At 39.0% G+C, this 18006-nt stretch overlaps 1 protein-coding gene across 12 annotated transcripts in view; it reads left to right on the top strand.

The window, feature by feature from the left end:
* The window catches only part of PLEKHA5 (pleckstrin homology domain containing A5), a 262192-nt gene extending 246255 nt beyond the window's left edge, over positions 1-15937 (top strand). For all 12 annotated transcript variants that reach the window (XM_086401863.1, XM_086401862.1, XM_086401861.1 and 9 more), the window contains 7 exons: positions 2035-2153; positions 7099-7308; positions 8167-8307; positions 8781-8905; positions 10554-10699; positions 12275-12380; positions 15047-15937. In XM_086401863.1, the coding sequence (XP_086257989.1) occupies positions 2035-2153; positions 7099-7308; positions 8167-8307; positions 8781-8905; positions 10554-10699; positions 12275-12369 (836 nt within the window). In that variant the 3' untranslated portion in view covers positions 12370-12380; positions 15047-15937. The remainder of the gene's footprint in view (positions 1-2034; positions 2154-7098; positions 7309-8166; positions 8308-8780; positions 8906-10553; positions 10700-12274; positions 12381-15046) is intronic.
* Positions 15938-18006: the final 2069 nt, after the last annotated feature.

Genomic DNA, 18006 nt, shown 5'->3' with positions numbered 1-18006 from the left:
ATACTCTCATTGAAAACTGATTAATTTGGTTTCATCAAAATTTAGAACTTTTGCCCATCAGAACAGGAGGAAAAATTACCAATACATACACCTGACAAAACCCTTGTGTTCAAAATATATAAACAACTCTTGTAAATCAAAAATAAACAACCCGGTGCAGGCATATAAGCCTTGGAGAGCTAACAAATAAGGTATACAAATGACCAGTAAACACATGGAAAAGTTTACAACTTATTGATCATAAAAGAATTGCAGTTTTAATGCAAATAAAAATCACAACGCACACCATCTAAAATGATTGAACTTAAAAGACTGACTGACTACCTAGTGTTGGTTAGGATGCGGACCAGCTGAAATTCACACCCATTTCTGAGGTGGTCGAAGATAGAACAGTAGTCTGGCAGCTTCTTATAAAGTTAAACATGCATTTATCAAACTTAGGAATCCTATGTATCTACCTAAGAAAAATGAAAACATAACTCCTCACAAAGACTTATTCAAGGGTCTTTAAAGCAAGCTTTAATTCATAGTAGACAAAAACTGGAAGCAGTCACATATCTGTCAAGAAGAGTATGGATAAACAGATTTTAATACTCTTCAGCAAAAAACTCATAGATATATTTACTCATAAAAACTGTACTGTCTGAAATATGTTCTCTCAAAGTTTTTCCTCTTTTAAAATTTGGGTTTTTTTTTTTTTTAAGTGTAATCCTAAAAATAAAATTTTTTTTTAAATTTAAAAAAGTGTAATAGGCTCTCATCTGAATAAATTGTCTGAAGTATACAGATCAATTACAGTGTAATTTATATTGTACCACATGACTTAAAATAGAGCTCTTAAAAATGGACCACTATTGTAAAGCAATTATCCTTCAATAAAAAAAAAAAATGGACCATTGACTGGCACAACAGAAAAGTCTTTTGTTTGCTTTATAAAATTACTTGTAACATAGCAGTCCAGCTCTTCACATTCTCAAATATACAATTCTCATAAATACACAGTTTCATAATATTTTGCCTTGATTCAGCTGCAGATCGTCTGGTTCTTAACCTATAGGGACCGTGAATGGTTGACCACTATCTGGTTTTAGTGGGAAAAATAAGATTTCATTTTTCTGTTGATACTTAGTTCATGTAACGTTAGTGAGCCCCATGAGAGTGATTTTTTTTTTTTTTTCAACAAACCATCAAGATTTGATTAATTCCTTCCTTTACTTGTGTCCTCCAAGGACAAAAGTGCGCCTCTTCTGCTTAAACAAGACAACTATGATACAAGTGAATACATTTTCTGTTAACTGACCACTAGCTTTTATTGTTATGTTAATGATTTTGTGTGTACAGCTGTGTGTTGTTTTCTAATTATAAAAGTAGTATGTATTCATTCTAGAGATTTTCAGAAATGCGAAAGAAAAGTTAACTTCAATTACCTATAGTTAACTTCTCTTAACGTTGTTAGTAGATTCTTTACTGAGGTAGTGCAGTGTGATCAAAAGAGATTAAATGAAAATGAAGGACATTTAGGTAAATGACTACCTTTCAACAATAACTTTGCTAATCTGTGTGACAGGATTAGATTAAGGTACTTTCAGCTTCTGAAAATAATTGTAAATATTTCATGAAGAAGGAGAGCAACAACAGGAAAAGCAGAAACCCCAGCCATGATGCTGCTGAGCTATATGGATGTGAAGAAGTCCATTAACCCAGAAACTGCATTTCCTTTACCTTCTTGTCTTTACAGAGCTGTTGTGAAGATATATGACCCATTGAGTATTACTGAATTTTTATAATGTTTTAATGTCATCTGTTATAGTCAGTAGAACGTTACTTCTAAATCTAACCTTAAATTTGTCTGGTTAGCATCATTGCTGGCTTATAGATAAAATGACTAATGAAGGGTTATTATGTTTCCCTATCTCTTTTCAAACAATAAATTTGCATTCTAATTTTAAAAGTCTCAGAAACTGAATAGATCAGTGAGAGAGATGGTGTCATGTGAAGATGTTTTATAGAACTTACTACTCTTTTTACTTTTAGGTTCCCACTTTCCTGTTGGAGTAGTCCCTCCAAGAACAAAATCACCAACACCCGAATCTTCGACAATAGCCTCATATGTAACGTTAAGGAAAACTAAGAAGATGATGGATTCAAGAACGGTATTTAACTGTCCATTAATTTCTAGAAGGATTCTGAAACCTATTTATTGCCACATTTATGTACGTTTTAATTTTAGGGGGTTGTTTTGGAAATTTTTTTTGGCGCACCACGCAGCTTGCAGGATCTTAGTTCTCCAACCAGGAATCAAACCCATGCCCCTGGCAGTGGAAGTTCGGAGTGCTAACCACTAGACCACCAGGGAATTCCCATCAAAACTTTTTTTTTACATATTCTAAGAAAAAATTAGCAATCTTAATTTCTAAAATTACATTCAGGGAATTAGCACCTCAGGAAGCCCTGGTGGCGTGCAGCGGTACCATGCGCCACCAGGCATGGCGCCTGCCCTACAGGCGATGTGGGTTCAATGAGCCTGCCCATACAGGAGATGTGGGTTCAATGTGCCTGCCCATACAGGAGATGTGGGTTCAGTCCCTGGGTTGGAAGATCCCCTGGAGGAAGAAATGGCAACCCACTCCAGTATTCTTGCCTGGAGAATCCCATGAACAGAGGAGCCTGGCAGGCTACAGGCCATGAGGTCACAGAGTCAGATACGACTGAAGTGATTTAGCAGCCACACAGTTGGCACCTCAGAGGACAGGCCTAATTTAGGTTTTCTTTGCTCAGACTCCACATGAAGCCTTTAGTGACCAGTTTGTGGAATCTGTTCTCAGATAGCTGCTCCTTGACACCTCTAAGAATTTCCTTAAGAGAGTGATAAACACATTCTGTGGTCAGACAAGCTGATGGATTTACAAGCCAGCCTGAGTTTTCAGGGCCTTTCTGCTGTGGGAGACTTAGACTTTGCACCCACTCCAGCACTCTTGCCTGGAAAATCCCACGGACGGAGGAGCCTGGTGGGCTGCCAGTCCATGGGGTCGCTAAGAGTTGGACACGACTGAGTGACTTCACTTTCACTTTTCACTTTCACACACTGGAGAAGGAAATGGAAACCCACTCCAGTGTTCTTGCCTGGAGAATCCCAGGGACGGGGGAGCCTGGTGGGCTGCCGTCTATGGGGTCGCACAGAGTCGGACACAACTGAAGTGACTTAGCAGCAGCAGCAGTCCTCTGGTTACAATGAGAAATGTGAATTAAGAATGAGAAGGAAATCCTCTATTTTTCACACTTTCATCTAAGATCCATTTAATTCAAACTGACTTTTCACCAGTCTAACCTTGGTCTTCTTGGGAAGATTCCCAGAGGATTTAACTCACTTCCCCAAGTACTCTTTCGAAATTTGGACTGCAAAAGGACTTTTACTTTTCACCTTTTTTTTAAACTTTTCATCTTTATAAATTCTATTTATTTGGTATGAGATAAAATGATAAGAAAAGACTGAAAAGCACAACAAATGATGATTATTCTTGAAAGATACTAAAGTACAAGTACAAAGTATATCCCCAAAATTCTGACAATACTTAACCTCTGCCCTGGGTTCTTTCCAAAACTCTAGCAACTCCACACCAACATCCTAGTCAGTCCTCAGCAGTTGAGTCCAGAGGGCACAAAACACCTATGCACTCTCTTCTGTAGATCTTCAGTTCAGTTCAGTTCAGTTTAGTTGCTCAGTCGTGTCTGACTCTTTGCAACCCCGTGAACCGCAGCACACCAGGCCTTCCTGTCTGTCACCAATTCCCAGAGTTTACCCAAACTCTTGTCCATTGAGTCAGTGATGCCATCTAACCATCTAATCCTCTGTCATCCCCTTCTCCTCATGTATTCAATCTTTCCCAGCATCAGGGTCTTTTCCAATGAGTCAGCTGTTCGCATCAGGTGGCCAAAGTATTGGACTTCCAGCTTCAACATCAGTCCTTCCAATGAACACCCAGGACTTATCTCCTTTAGGATGGACTGGTTGGATCTCCTCGAAGTCCAAGGGACTCTCAAGAGTCTTCTCCAACACCACAGTACATAAGCATCAATTCTTCGACACTCAGCTCTCTTCACAGTCCAACTCTCACATCCATACGTGACCACTGGAAAAACCGTAGCCTTGACTAGACGAATCTTTGTTGACAAAGTAATGTCTCTGCTTTTCAATATGCTATCTAGGTTGGTCATAACTTTTCTTCCAAGGAGTACATGTCTTTTCATTTCATGGCTGCAATCACCATCTGCAGTGATTTTGGGCCTAAAAAAATAAAGTCAGGCACTGTTTCCTCGTCTGTTTCCCATGAAGTGATGGGACCAGATGCCATGATCTTAGTTTTCTGAATGTTGAGCTTTAAGCCAACTTTTTCACTCTCTTCTTTCACTTTCATCAAGAAGCTCTTTAGTTCTTCTTCACTTTCTTCCATAAGGGTGGTGTCATCTTCATGTCGGAGATTATTGATATTTCTCCCGGCAGTCTTGATTCCAGCTTGTGCTTCCTCCAGCCCAGTGTTTCTCATGATGTACTCTGCATATAAGTTAAATAAGCAGGGTGACAATATATAGCCTTGCCGTACTTCTTTTCCTATTTGGAATGAGTCTGTTGTTCCATGTTCAGTTCTAACTGTTGCTTCCTGACCTGCATACAGATTTCTCAAGAGGCAGATCAGGTGGTCTGGTATTCCCATCTCTTTCAGAATTTTCCACAGTTTATTGTGATCCACACAGTCAAAGGCTTTGGCATAGTCAATAAAGCAGAAATAGATGTTTTTCTGGAACTGTCTTGCTTTTTCGATGATCCAGCAAATGTTGGCAATTTGATCTCTTCCTCTGCCTTTTCTAAAACCAGCTTGAACATTGCAAGTTCACAGTTCATGTATTGCTGAAGCCTGGCTTGGAAAATTTTGAGCATTACTTTACGAGCGTAAGAGATGAGTGCAATTGTGCAGTAGTTTGATCATTCTTTGGCATTGCCTTTCTTCGGGATTAGAATGAAAACTGACCTTTCCGAGTCCTATGGCCACTGCTGAGTTTTCCAAATTTGCTGACATATTAAGTGCAGCACTTTCACAGCATCATCTTTCAGGATTTGAAACAGCTCAACTGGAATTCCATCACCTCCACTAGCTTTGTTCATAATGATGCTTCCTAAGGCCCACTTGATTTCACATTCTAGGATGTCTGGCTCTAGATGAGTGATCACACCATCATGATTAACTGGGTCGTGAAATCTTTTTTGTACAGTTCTGTGTATTCTTGCTACGTCTTCTTAATATCTTCTGCTTCTGTCAGGTCCATACCCTTTCCGTCATTTATAGAGTCCATCTTTGCATGAAATATTCCCTTGGTGTCTCTAATTTTCTTGAAGAGTTCTCTAGTCTTTCCCATTCTGTTTCTTTGCATTGATCAATGAGGAAGGCTTTCTTATCTCTCCTTGCTATTCTTTGGAACTCTGCATTCAAATGGGTATATCTTTCCTTTTCTCCTTTTGTTTTTCGCTTCTTTTCTTTCCACAGCTATTTGTAAGTTCTCCCCAGACAGGCATTTTGCTTTTTTGCATTTCTTTTTCTTGGGGATGATCTTGATCCCTGTCTCCTGTACAATGTCACGAACCTGATTCCATAGTTCATCAGGCACTCTGTCGATCAGATCTAGTCCCTTAAATCTATTTCTCACTTCAACTGTATAATCGTAAGGGATTTGGTTTAGGTCATACCTGAATGGTCTAGTGGTTTTTCCTACTTTCTTCAATTTCAATCTGAATTTGGCAATAAGGAACTCATGATCTGAGCCACAGTTAGCTCCCCGTCTTGTTTTTGCTGACTGTATAGAGCTTCTCCATCTTTGGCTGCAAAGAATATAATCAGTCTTATTTCGGTGTTGACCATCTGGTGATGTCCATACATGTTTAATCTCTAAAGTTTCTGTTATATCAAATAAGCTAAAATTTCCTTTTGACAGTTATTGGTGTACTTAGTAAGAAAGTGAGAAGTAAAAACTGGTTGTTTAATGTGACTGATGTTTTTAAACCGTTCAGTAAACCATAAAAGTGAACCATGTATATGCATATATATATATTTATATAAAATATAGCCATCTGATTTATAGAAAATAAATTCTTCCTTAGTTTTATTATTGCTCATAAACTAAGAATGTCTTCTCTACCAGTCTTTTCACAGTGAAAAAAAAAAAGTGTGACTTGAAACACTACATTTTTTACTGTAATAACAAAAATTACTGAGGGACTTCCCTGGTGGTCCAGTGGTTAAGACTTCACTCTCCCAGTGTAGGGGGCCCAGGTTTGTTCCTGGTCAGAGAACTAGAACCCACATCCCATAATGAAAATCTTGTGCAACATAGGGGAAAAAAAATTACTGATATTTAGAAGTTATGCCTCTTTTTTCTCCTAATTTGAGTTTTATACAATTTCCCATTTTAGCACTGTGAGGTAGGGTCACTTCAGAGCTGCCATACCATTTGGTATTTTGTTTTAAACGAGCAAATATCTTCCTTAAGTTCCTCTTTTCTCCCCTTCCTCCTACCTCCCACCTCTCTCGCTCTCCATCACTGATCATGCATCAGTGTACTCGTAATCTGCCTTTCTGGTGTTATGTAAATGACATCTAAACCTGCCACTTTTGGTTTTGCCAACAAAATTAATGCATTTTAAAACACTTTTTTTTTTTTTAATTAAAAATATTAGGTTTATTTTTGTGCTGCATCTTCATTGCTTCTTTTTTCAAAGGCTTTTCTCTAGTTGTGGTGATCGGGAGCTTCTCCTCAGTGTGGTGTGTGGGCTCTTTGTTGTGGTGCCTCTCTTGTTGTGGAGCACGGGTTGTACGGCCTGCACGCTTCAGTAGTTGCAGCTCGAGGACTTTAGAGCAAGGACTTTTGTGGCACAGTTGTTCTGTGGCATGTGGGATCTTGCCAGACCAGGGACTGAACCATGTCCCCTGCATTAGTATGCAGGTTCATATCCACTGTGCCACCACGGAAGTCCATTTTAAACGTTTTTTTATTTTAACATACTTTTACCCTGTATTCAGGATTCATCTGTTTATTTTTAATTTAAAGGAACGACCAAGAAGTGCAGTGGAGCAGCTCTGTTTAGCTGAAAGCACTCGACCTAGGATGACTGTGGAAGAGCAAATGGAAAGAATCAGGAGGCATCAACAAGCATGCTTAAGGGAAAAGAAAAAAGGATTAAACCTTATTGGTGCTTTAGACCAGTCACCCTTACCAAGTCCTTCAAATTTAAGGGATAATCCATTCAGGATTACCCAGGTATTTATATCAGTTGTTTTTACTCATTCTTGTGGGTAAATCTAATATCAGTTGAATCTTAGAATCATAGAGTTACATGGTAGATGGGTTTTTAAATATTGGCAACATAGATAGTTATATTATTTAACTCTTATGATATGCCAAGACGGCTTGGTAAAATGGAAATAGCCCTGGATTCAAAAAAACCTGGGCTAAATTACTTGTTGACTGCCCTCCTATTGCTTGTAAACTTAATCTCCTCTACTATAAATCAGTAAAGACATAACCTGTTCTGTATATGTCACAGAAATACTAAGAAGATAAAATTTGCTTTCAACAAATGTAAAATTTCCATGTAAGATAGTCCCCAATTCCCCTCCCAATAAAATGTGCAATACTCTGTATCCTAATTTAGCATGACCTAAATTGTAGCCGGGGAGAGCTTTGGAATAAAAGTTGTAGTATGCAGCACATTTTAACTTCAGTCTTATGAAGAGACACCATTCCATCTCTTATTATTTGTTTGTTGGTTATCCTGATTCATAAATCAGAGCAGACTAGTGAACCTTTCCAGAGGCTTCAGTTGGTCGATCCCTGTTTATTGATGTGGAATAACTGAAAGTGCCTCCCCATCATCATGGAAATCTCTTAGCGTAGTTGGAGAGCAGGCATTTCTAGGAGAGGTTAATAGTTGAGTAACTGTACATTCTACACATTACCAAATAGACGATTAACATATATAAGATGCTACTGTTGTTTCTCATAAGGAAACTTTGCAAATGAAGGGCCAACTTAAAAAAAAAAATTAGCAGGTACTATCTGGAAACTACACATACCTGTATAGTATGAATCTAAAATACTGTCTTATCTGTTGAACAGGCTCGAAGAAAGGATGATAACTTTAAGGAACTGGACACTGTCATCAGAGAAAATGACATGAAGCCAAACCATGACACTCCTGCCACAGACACTGTTCAACTAAAAGAAGCTGAACCTCAAAATACGGATTTCAGCGGAGAGGTAGCGAGATTATTTTAGGACACATATTCCAAAGGGATAGATTTTTTAAGATGAGATCAGGTGGGAAGGTTGAAGATAGTTTTGTGTGGCTTTCTGTCACAGAGGATGCTGATCTCAGTGAAATGATAGGTTTCGTGTAATTCGATCAATATATTCAGCCACGTCAAAAACTGGGTTAACTGAAAACTTAAAACATGATCAGTTGAGGCTGGAATAAATTACCATTACCCCAATTAAAGAATCTTTAATCCCAAAGCAGCCAGCTAATGGCAGTGCACTTTTTGTCCTTCTGATGTAGGAAAGGATGTCACTATTTTTAATATACTTGATTCTAAAATATATTTCAGTAAATATTTGATATGGTATAGTATTTAATAAACTTTTATTTGGGAATCATTCTAGATAATTCACTCATATAGCAAATATGGTAAAAAATAATCATTTGAAAAAGCAAATTTTTCCTTCTTCCGTAGTTTAAAAAAACTGAAAATGTTTTTTCTGAAACACTTTTCACACCTGAGCCAAATGGAGTGAATTCTGAGGAAGTGATGGATAAAGAAGGAGACAAAAAAGAGGTGCCTGAACATGTGCCATACAGGTAATAATTAGAGAAAACAAACAAGCAAACAAAGGGATCATTCATTAAATTAAATTCACCTGCTTAAAAATGGTAACTTTCATGGTTAGAGGTCTTAGATGCCACTCCCGTAATATCTTACAAGCTGTAGGATCTTAAGCAAGTTACATAACCTTAAATTCGAGTATCTCACCTGTAAAAATGAGGGTAATAGTAGTAACCATCTCACAAGTGTGTTTTAAGGATTAAATAAGAAAATAAATGTGCAGCACTTAACTCTGTGCTAAACACCTAGGAAGTGATTTTAGCTTTTTATTTTATAATTGAGTATAGCCAATTAACAGTATTGTGATAATTTCAGGTGGACAGCAATGGGACTCAGCCAGACATATACGTGTATCCATTCTCCCCCAGACTCTCCTCCCATCCAGGCTGCCACATAACATTGAGCAGAGTTCCCTGTGCTATTCAGTAGTACTTTGTTGGCAATCCATTTTAAATATAGCAGTGTGTACATATTGATCTCAAACTTCCTAACTATCTCTAGGCACACAAGCTGTAGCAAAGTAAGCACCTTACCATTGTCTGTCTAATGACAGACGTTGATCAGCTGTCTAAGCTGTCTGATAAGCATTCCAAAAATTATAGTGATTTTCTGTTTATTTTTTAATTGTATTTGTTAACTAGCCTTTTAAAATGCATCTCCTCAATCTCACCCTCCATAAAAACATTCTCAGTGCTAGAAAAGAGAAATACTGTGATTTCATGTAATAGGAGTGCCTTATCTCTGAAATGAATAGCAAAAGTGAATCTGGGGTCTTTTAGTTTGTGTTTTGTTTTATTTACTTATTTATTTTTGGCTGCACTAGATCTTCATTGCTGCTCTGGGGCGGGCTCTAGCTGCTTTGAGCAGGGCTCCTCTCTGTTGCGGTGCTCGGGCTTCTCACTGCAGTGACTTCTCTCGTTAGGGAGCACAGGTTCTGGGCTTGTGGGCTCAGCAGTTGTGGTACACAGCTTAGTTGCCCCGAGGCATGTGGGATCTCCCTGGATCAGGAATTGAACCCATGTCTCCTGCATTAGCAGGCAGGTTCTTCACCACTGAGCCAGCAGGGAAGCCTTGGGGTGGTGTGTTTTAGATTAGACATTAAGGGACTTGTCAGGCAAATATAATCAGACTTTGTTTGGATCCTGATTTAAACAGGTAACTCTTAAGATGATGTTATAAAGCAGTTGAGATCATTTGAACACTGATTGGGTATCTGATGGTATCTGATGGTATTTACAGATTGAGTGATAGGTCCTTAATCTGGTTGAAAATAATTTGGGGAGGAGCAGGCTGAGGGCTTAGAATGAAACAAAATTGACAAAATGTGGATTTAAAAAAAACTTTGAGCAAAATGTTAGCAGTTATGAAATATAGATGGCTGCATCGTTTCTGTAAAGATTTTTCATAACAGTTGGAAGAAAAAAATTGCATTCTAATGTAACAAATTTGGGGGGCTTCCCTGGCAATTCAGTGGTTAAGACTCTACACTTTCAAAACAGGGGGCGTGGGTTCAGTCCCTGGTTGGGAAACTGGGATTCCACACACTCTGCAGCCAAAATAATAATAATAATAAAAATAGATTTAAAAATAACAAAATTTAAAATATATTTCTATTTTCATTAGCCCTCAAGAGGAGTCACAGATCCCAAATCATAAACCAGAAGGCCCCCCTGCAGAAGATACAAAGGATGATATTAATGAGCAGGAAGAAAACGTTCTTTCTTATGAACTAACTCCTGAGGCTTCTAGAGGAAATCAGACAATGGCAGGTAGATATTACACGTTTCCTAGTTTTCTCACCGGTGCTTCCTCTGAACCTCTGAATTTATTTGCTGTGTGGAGACTCTAGCAAGGGAGCCACTCGGGAACATCAGCTGCAGACTGAGAGGTATTTGCCTTCCCACACCTGCATGGTCAGGAAGACTGCTGCTACTCAGGATCCAGGGCCAGTCCTGTCTCAGCAATTAGAGCTGCCCTCTCTCTCCAGCTTGGATGTCACTTCCTTCGTTTGTTTTTTTGATCTTAACCTTAACACATCCCTTAAACTTTTTTCTAAGAAGATCTTTTACAACTTGGAAATTCTACCTATTTCTCTGACATTGCATTCCCAGAGTATTCATAAACCTCTCCCCCTCTGGGAACTGTGGAAGATTGAAAATCTAAACTATTAATAGTAGAATGGATTTACTTAGCTCCTACCATAATCCACATCTGGGTTTTTCTGATAGTAAAGGATCATGAACTGTATAGCATGTAAAAAAATACATTTTTGTCTATGCTGTTCTTTTATACTTTCTGGATTCTTCAAAATATTTTTTATGATTTTTGGCAAGGGTAGGGCATAGGACAATCATACCACTAGTATAAATCATCAGCTTTCCTTCTCATAGTCCATAAGCAAAATCTATTTCCTTTCTCCACCTCCCACCCCCCACCCCTAGTCTTTTTGCAGAAGGGTAAGCACAATGAAATTCAATTACCTAGGACTGTTCTTAAGAGCATTTTCTGTATCTTATATACCTGTAACATGGAAATGTATATTATCAGCCATGTTCCTTTGTAACCAGTGTGAAGCACTGTATTTTCCTTGTCTCTTATCACTTTCAAGGCAATGTGCATGGGCATTCTCATTTTTTACAAAAAATTATCATTGGTCACATCAGGTTATTCATACAGCAGGTCTGGGTTAAAGGGTGCGTATGTGTGTGTGTATGCGCGTGCGCGCACGCGCTCAGGCCTGTCCCACTCTTTGCAACCCCTAGCAGACTAGGCTCCTCTGTCCATGGGATTTTCCAGGCAAGAATACTGCAGTGGGTTACCATTTCCTACTCCAGGAATCTTCCTGACCCAGGGATTGAATCTTGGGTCTCTTGCACTGGTAGGCGGATTTTTAACCACTGTGCCACCAGAGAAGCCCAAAGGGCTATGTGGATATATTTAAACCCCAGCACTTAAACCATCTGTAATATTTAGCTGCGTGGAACTAGAAAAACCTTTTAAAGTGAGAAAGTGTTAAGTCACTAAAGACACCTGAAAATTAACCTTGAAACAAAAAAATTAAAAAGAGAATTCTTAATTTTTTCCAGTTTCACTGCAATATAATTGGCATATAACATTATATAAGTTTAAGGTGTACAAGCAAGAAGAATTTTTAAACAGTCTTCAAGAGACATTTCATCCTGAATAATTAGCTGTCAGAATAGCCAAAACGCAGAAGCCAAATGCAGCTAATAATTCCTTCCCGGAACATGTTCTTATCGTGCTGGGACCACAGCATCAGAATTTTCTGCTCCAGAGGTGTCTCCGCGGCTTTGACCTTGTCCCATTTTCTCGGTGTGTTCTAGCGCAAAGCCTGCCTCCGTCTCCCGACTCCTCCGCGTCACCCGTCCCGTCCGCGCAGCCGCAGCTCACGGAAGGCTCACACTTCATGTGTGTGTAGTCTCACAACAAGTACGTCATTTCCTTTCGATTCTGTGGTTTACCGTTAAAGGTTTCAACTTGACTTTTATTCCTCTGTTGTTTGAGTGACCAAAACCTGCAATGAATTCTGTCCTGTGTATTAGTGATAGTTGGCAGAGCAAGTAGACCAAGAACTTAAACCATGGGCAATAAAGCTTTCCAACATCGGCCCTTCAGTGATGCGCTCCGTGACCACATTTTCTCCTGTCTCTTCTTTCATTGTCTGTAAAAACACCCCAACTCGGAGGGAAGGGCCTGTGCCAGGACAGGCCCCCTGGTGTTTTGCAGCTGTGTTCCCAGCTCATGGTTCTTTCCATAGTCGGGTCTGGGAATTCTGTTCAAGTCATTACATTTTGATCCAGAAATGTTTTTTACAGTCAGGGTGACGTATCTTACATATTGAGAGTTTGCTAATTATTTTTAAGGATAAAGAGGTTGTCATGGTACAGCCAACTAGATACGGAATCTAAAATCTTTTAAGATCCATCAGAAATTATTTCTGAATACTTTTAAGTCAGTAAAGTAGTTATCTAAAAGCCACTAGTGGGGACAGGGAGAAGGGCCCTTTCTCAACCAGTATTTCTTTGACCACAATTTAGAAATGAGAATAATTTTCTAAGGTCCTTTTTTTTTTTTTTCTTTCTTAATTTTATGCCTTTATTTTTGGCTGTGCTCGAACTTTGTTGCTGTTCGGGGTTTTCTCTAGTTGCAGCAAGTGGAGTCTACTCTGTAGTTGCGGTGCATCGACTTCTCGTTGCGGTGGCTTCTCTTGTCCCAGAGCATAGGCTCTAGGGCACACAGGCTCCAGTAGTTGGAGCGCCCAGGCTCTAAGAGTTCAGGCTCAATAGTTGTGGTGCTCAGGCTTAGCTGTTCTCACAGCATGTGGGATCTTCCTGGATGAGGGATCTAACCCATGTCTCGTGCATTGCAGGTGGAGTCTTTACCCATAAGCCACCAGGGAAGCTCCCTGAAGTCTTACTTTTAAACTTTATCAACAATTGGTACATTTTACATCAATTTTGTACTTTCATACTTTATTTTTCAGAAAAGCTGTGAGGTATAGAGTCAGCATTTTATACCTTTTTCTGCACTTTTTTTTTTCTCTCCGTATCTGCCAGATCTTCTAATGTTTAGTGCCTTAGGATTACCACCTATTTCTGTTAAACAGTTAAAGCTATGAAAACACCTACAGATTTTTTGAGCATAATTATAAACATGTTCTTTGATTTTTGGATTCTCAAAATAAATGACTACAGACACTAACTTGACTCAGTTTTTTATCCAGTAGTGCTCACATTTTCTAGGATCTACTTCCATTCACACCTTTTTTGGTAGAAGCTGTAACCTATGTCCCTTTTTTTCAGCCAGAGGATTTATTTTTAACTGAAGGCAATGGCACCCCACTCCAGGACTCTTGCCTGGAAAATCCCATGGATGGAGGAGCCTGGTGGGCTGCAGTCCATGCGGTCGCTAGAGTTGGACACGACTGAGCGACTTCCCTTTCACTTTTCACTTTCATGCATTGGAGAAGGAAATGGCAACCCGCTCCAGTGTTCTTGCCTGGAGAATCCAAGGGACGGGGGAGCCTGGTGGGCTGCCGTCTCTGGGGTCGCACAGAGTCAGACACGACTGAATCGACTTAGCAGCAGCAGCAGCAGTCTTGTATCTATAACTTTTATTTGAGATCATGTCTGTCTGGAGCCCAGAAGAGGCTTGCTTTGTTGTCATTTGGATCTCTGCAGGATTGTCGTCCTTTCTGGGGTTATAAACCCCATATTTGTTACAGTCTTACCTGTGTCTTTGCTCTGTCACTCATACATTTAAACTTTAAATACATTCAGAAGTGGCAGTTGCCACTAGTGACAGAATAACACCAAACACAGGGATAATAAACATTATGTGCCCTTGATGCCTCCTGTGCAAAAAATTGATCAATGGCCTCTGTCTGTCTTGGTGGGAACATGTACTCTAAGAGCCACTCTCATTATCTTTTGGTTCAGTAAACAAGTTACAACTCACTGTACTCAGACCATTATGACAGTTAGGCATGTTCACAGTTAAAACTCGAATACATGGCCGGGTTCCTTAAGTTGTTATTATTGGATTTTGTTTTGTTTTGCTTTTGTCCCAAGAACCATTGGCATTACCTGCTGGCATGAGATCCAGGGTTTGCTGGATATTTTCTAACCTTGTGGCGTGCAGCCATCGCAGTCAACCAGTGGCATTCACGCTTGCATTATTTTACAGTCCATCTTCTCGTTGTGCGTGTGTCATTTTTCTGAACTTTTGGGCAAGACTTAGGGAGGTTTCACACAAGACAGACACACCACTATGTAGGCAGCTTAATATAATACTACATATTTTAGTAAAGTCATGCAGATCTCTGCTCATTTTGTCAATCTTTTGGATTCAGCCAGAAGTTTGGGTCCTTTTTTCCATCTGAATTGCAATTTAACTGCATTATGTTTCTTTGCTTTGTCAATTAAGCTTATGGAAATGAAGAGAAGATGTCCTTCAATGGTTATTATGTTTTAGAATTTTCATGGCCATGCTTGTCAGTTCTTTTGTTAGAGAATGTCACCCTCAGTTACTTTAGGAAAGGGTCATTCATTAACTTTGCAGATGTCAAAGTAATTTTCCTTCTCTGTATTTTTCAGCTATACTGACTTCTGTTGAAACCATTCAGAGCTGAGGACATGGACCTTTGGCAATGTGAGAAGATATTGTACAGTATATTTTAAATCTATGAAATTCATAGTTCTGATGCTTTTGGCCACAGAGCATCGTTTTATCACTTCTGGAAAATGTTTATTCCAAAACAGCTTTAATGGCCCATATGTACACTCAAGATTCTGTAATGTAATCTCAAGGTTATTACTCTGACACCAGCTTGCTGCTATGATTTCAAAGCACATAAGTAAAGGTGCTTTTTAGTGTGCAGTCTACAGCCAGAGCTTACATAGTTGCTGATCTCCAGGTTTTGATGTTTCTAAAGTCTGGGTGGATTTATATTTCTTTTCACTTTTCAGTACAGAAAATTTAGTTGTTATTTCCAGTGAAGCTTGTTTTCCTTTTTTTTTCTTCCTTCTTCCTCCCATTTCAGCTACTGCAATGCTTTGTTTCACACTTAATTTGTAAAAATTTTATATATATATTTAAAATGTGCCATTTTATTATTGCTAAGTGAAGTATGTCTCGTTTCCTGCTATAATTATTTCTCAGTCAGATTGCATTGTCAGCAGTTACTGCCACACTCTTGTCAGCTTAAACACAAATGTTACCGCTTACTTTTTCTTAAAAAGCAATTTAAAATGTAGGTATTTTGAAGTACTGGGCTTCTACTTCATTGGACTAGATGTGTACAGCAATAAGCAGGTTTTCAAATCCAGTACTTAGTTTGTGTACAAATGTAATTATGTTCATTGTGTATATATTATACAATGAGCACACGTAATGTAAGTATTAAAGGCTACTTACTATTGTTTAAATGCAAATGTTCATATCTCATTTCTTTTTTATCATGTTAAATAAATGTTGATGTTCTTAAATGACTTGTGTTAGAATTTTTGCTCTTCCCATGTGAAATGGAAAGTCTGAGACTTTAAGAGACTTCTCAATGAAAAAGTAGTCTGTTAATCTCATTGCAGACAGCACCAAAACAGAACTGTGTCTGTCGTCCAACTCAGCTCTCCCATGTGGAAGCTGAGAAACTTGAAGCTCAGAGAGAGAAACTGACTTGGCCACAATCGCTTTACACTTAATGACAAAATCTGCACCAGAATAAAGTTTCTCTGACCTTTCAACACCAGTGGGCAAACTTAGTTTTGTCAAGTCTTCTGTACCTACTTCCTCTTTCCGTTGGTTTTGGTGTCATAGAAAGTAGCTTCTAGCATCTGTAATCTCGTTCTACTTAGGGGATTGGACTTGGGGTGGGGGCAGGGGCAGCCAGTTACTTCTCTGACCTGGGTAACGAGAAACCGTTCATCATCATAAGCAGGACCCTCCGAGATCGTTTTCTCTTACAACACATTCTCTGCAGATGTTCACGCTCTTCAGAATCAATTACATTTCCTTCCCTGTATAACCTTTTGTTCAGGCTATATATTGTTCCCAGAGTACAAGGAAATGTGATGCTTTGGGATTCCTATATAACACAGTTGAAACTAAAACGGTGCTGGTCAGTCTTTTTTTTTCATTCTATGTTAAAACAGATTTAATTTAAAATGCACATGTATAAGAATTCATCCAAACAGAAATACACAAAATGAAGTGCAAATAGATACAGTCTGTAATGTAGGAGGTGAACGAAAAGAGAGGTAAAAACGAGAGAAGAATGTATAGCTCTGTCTGTCCATATAAACATGATTACATGTGTCACCTTTTTCTGAAGATGGCTTCTCAAAAGAAATAGTCAACAGATGAAGATTTCCCTTTAGTCATGATACAGAGATTGTTGTCAAGTTTTTATGGGTATGTTGAGGTTGAAAGTTGATGTTATTCTTTGGGTTTTGTTTGGGTATTTTTGTGCAGTTTGTCTTTATGTTTGACTGGTGTGTGTGGTATGTTACTTTTAATTTACTCTAAGCACATTTTTTGAACTATTGCAAGAAGGAAAAAATGTCCTATCCTGGAATATGTGGATGCTAGGAAAAATTTGAAGAAAGCAGTATAAAGTAGTTGTAACTCTTCATTCTGGCTTTCAACGTTTCAGAAAGCCAGATGAAAATCATATATTTACAAACAGTGTGTCAACACAGGTATTTGTTACAGGGTATAGTAGAGGGACTATTAATATGCTTTAAAAACTTGTACTATATCAGTACTCTCTATCCAACCTAAAGCTCACCTTTCCCAACTTTCCCTTCTTATAGGAGAGGTACATAGAGAGTTCAGGAAGTCCCAAGGCTCGTGGTAAGGAGGGCAGAGAGACTGGTAAGGCCATTACACCAAGTTGGGGGCGTAGGGGTTACCGTAAGGGCCACCTCTCAGCCATGGAAGTAAGCTTTAGAGTTCAGTGCATGGCTAGTTGGGTTGGTTTCTCAGTCATCACATCCATGTACCTCACCCATCCCCGGTGATTTGACAGTTGACAGCCATAGGGTGGTTGAAAAGTAAACAGGTTGGGAATTCCTTGGTTGTCTGGTGGGTCGGATTCCAAGCTTCCATCGCAGAGGGCAACAGGTTTAATCTTTGGTCAAAGGGAAAAAAAAAGAAATAGATAACCATAGACAAGAGATCTGCAAATTTCTCTGGTTCAATACCCTCAAAAGTTTTTCACTTTTAATATTTAGCTTAGCTGCATCAGGTCTTAATTGTGGCACCTGGGATCTTCCATCTTCATGGCAGCATGCAGGATCTTCCCGGTTTTTTTAGTGGCAGCATGTGAACTCTTTAGTTGTGGCATGTGGGATCTAGTTCCCTGACCAGGGATCCAACCCAGACTCCCTGCACTGGAAGTACAGAGCCTTAGCCACTGAATCACCAGGGAATTCCCCTACAAAAGTAGTTTTAATAATCATGTACCCCTTTGTACATTTAAAATTTGATATCCACAATTTTTCATAAGTTGGAATAGTTAAAAAGAATGCAGTTTCTAGCATGCTGTAAATATTAACTT

Source organism: Bos grunniens, chromosome 5 (genome assembly GCF_055505025.1).
Source record: "Bos grunniens cultivar Pamir isolate PY7600 chromosome 5, Bosgru_T2T1.0, whole genome shotgun sequence".
NCBI lineage: Eukaryota > Metazoa > Chordata > Mammalia > Artiodactyla > Bovidae > Bos > Bos grunniens.
Note: the sequence above shows the minus strand (reverse complement) of the source record. Positions and strands in the feature narration are given on the sequence as shown.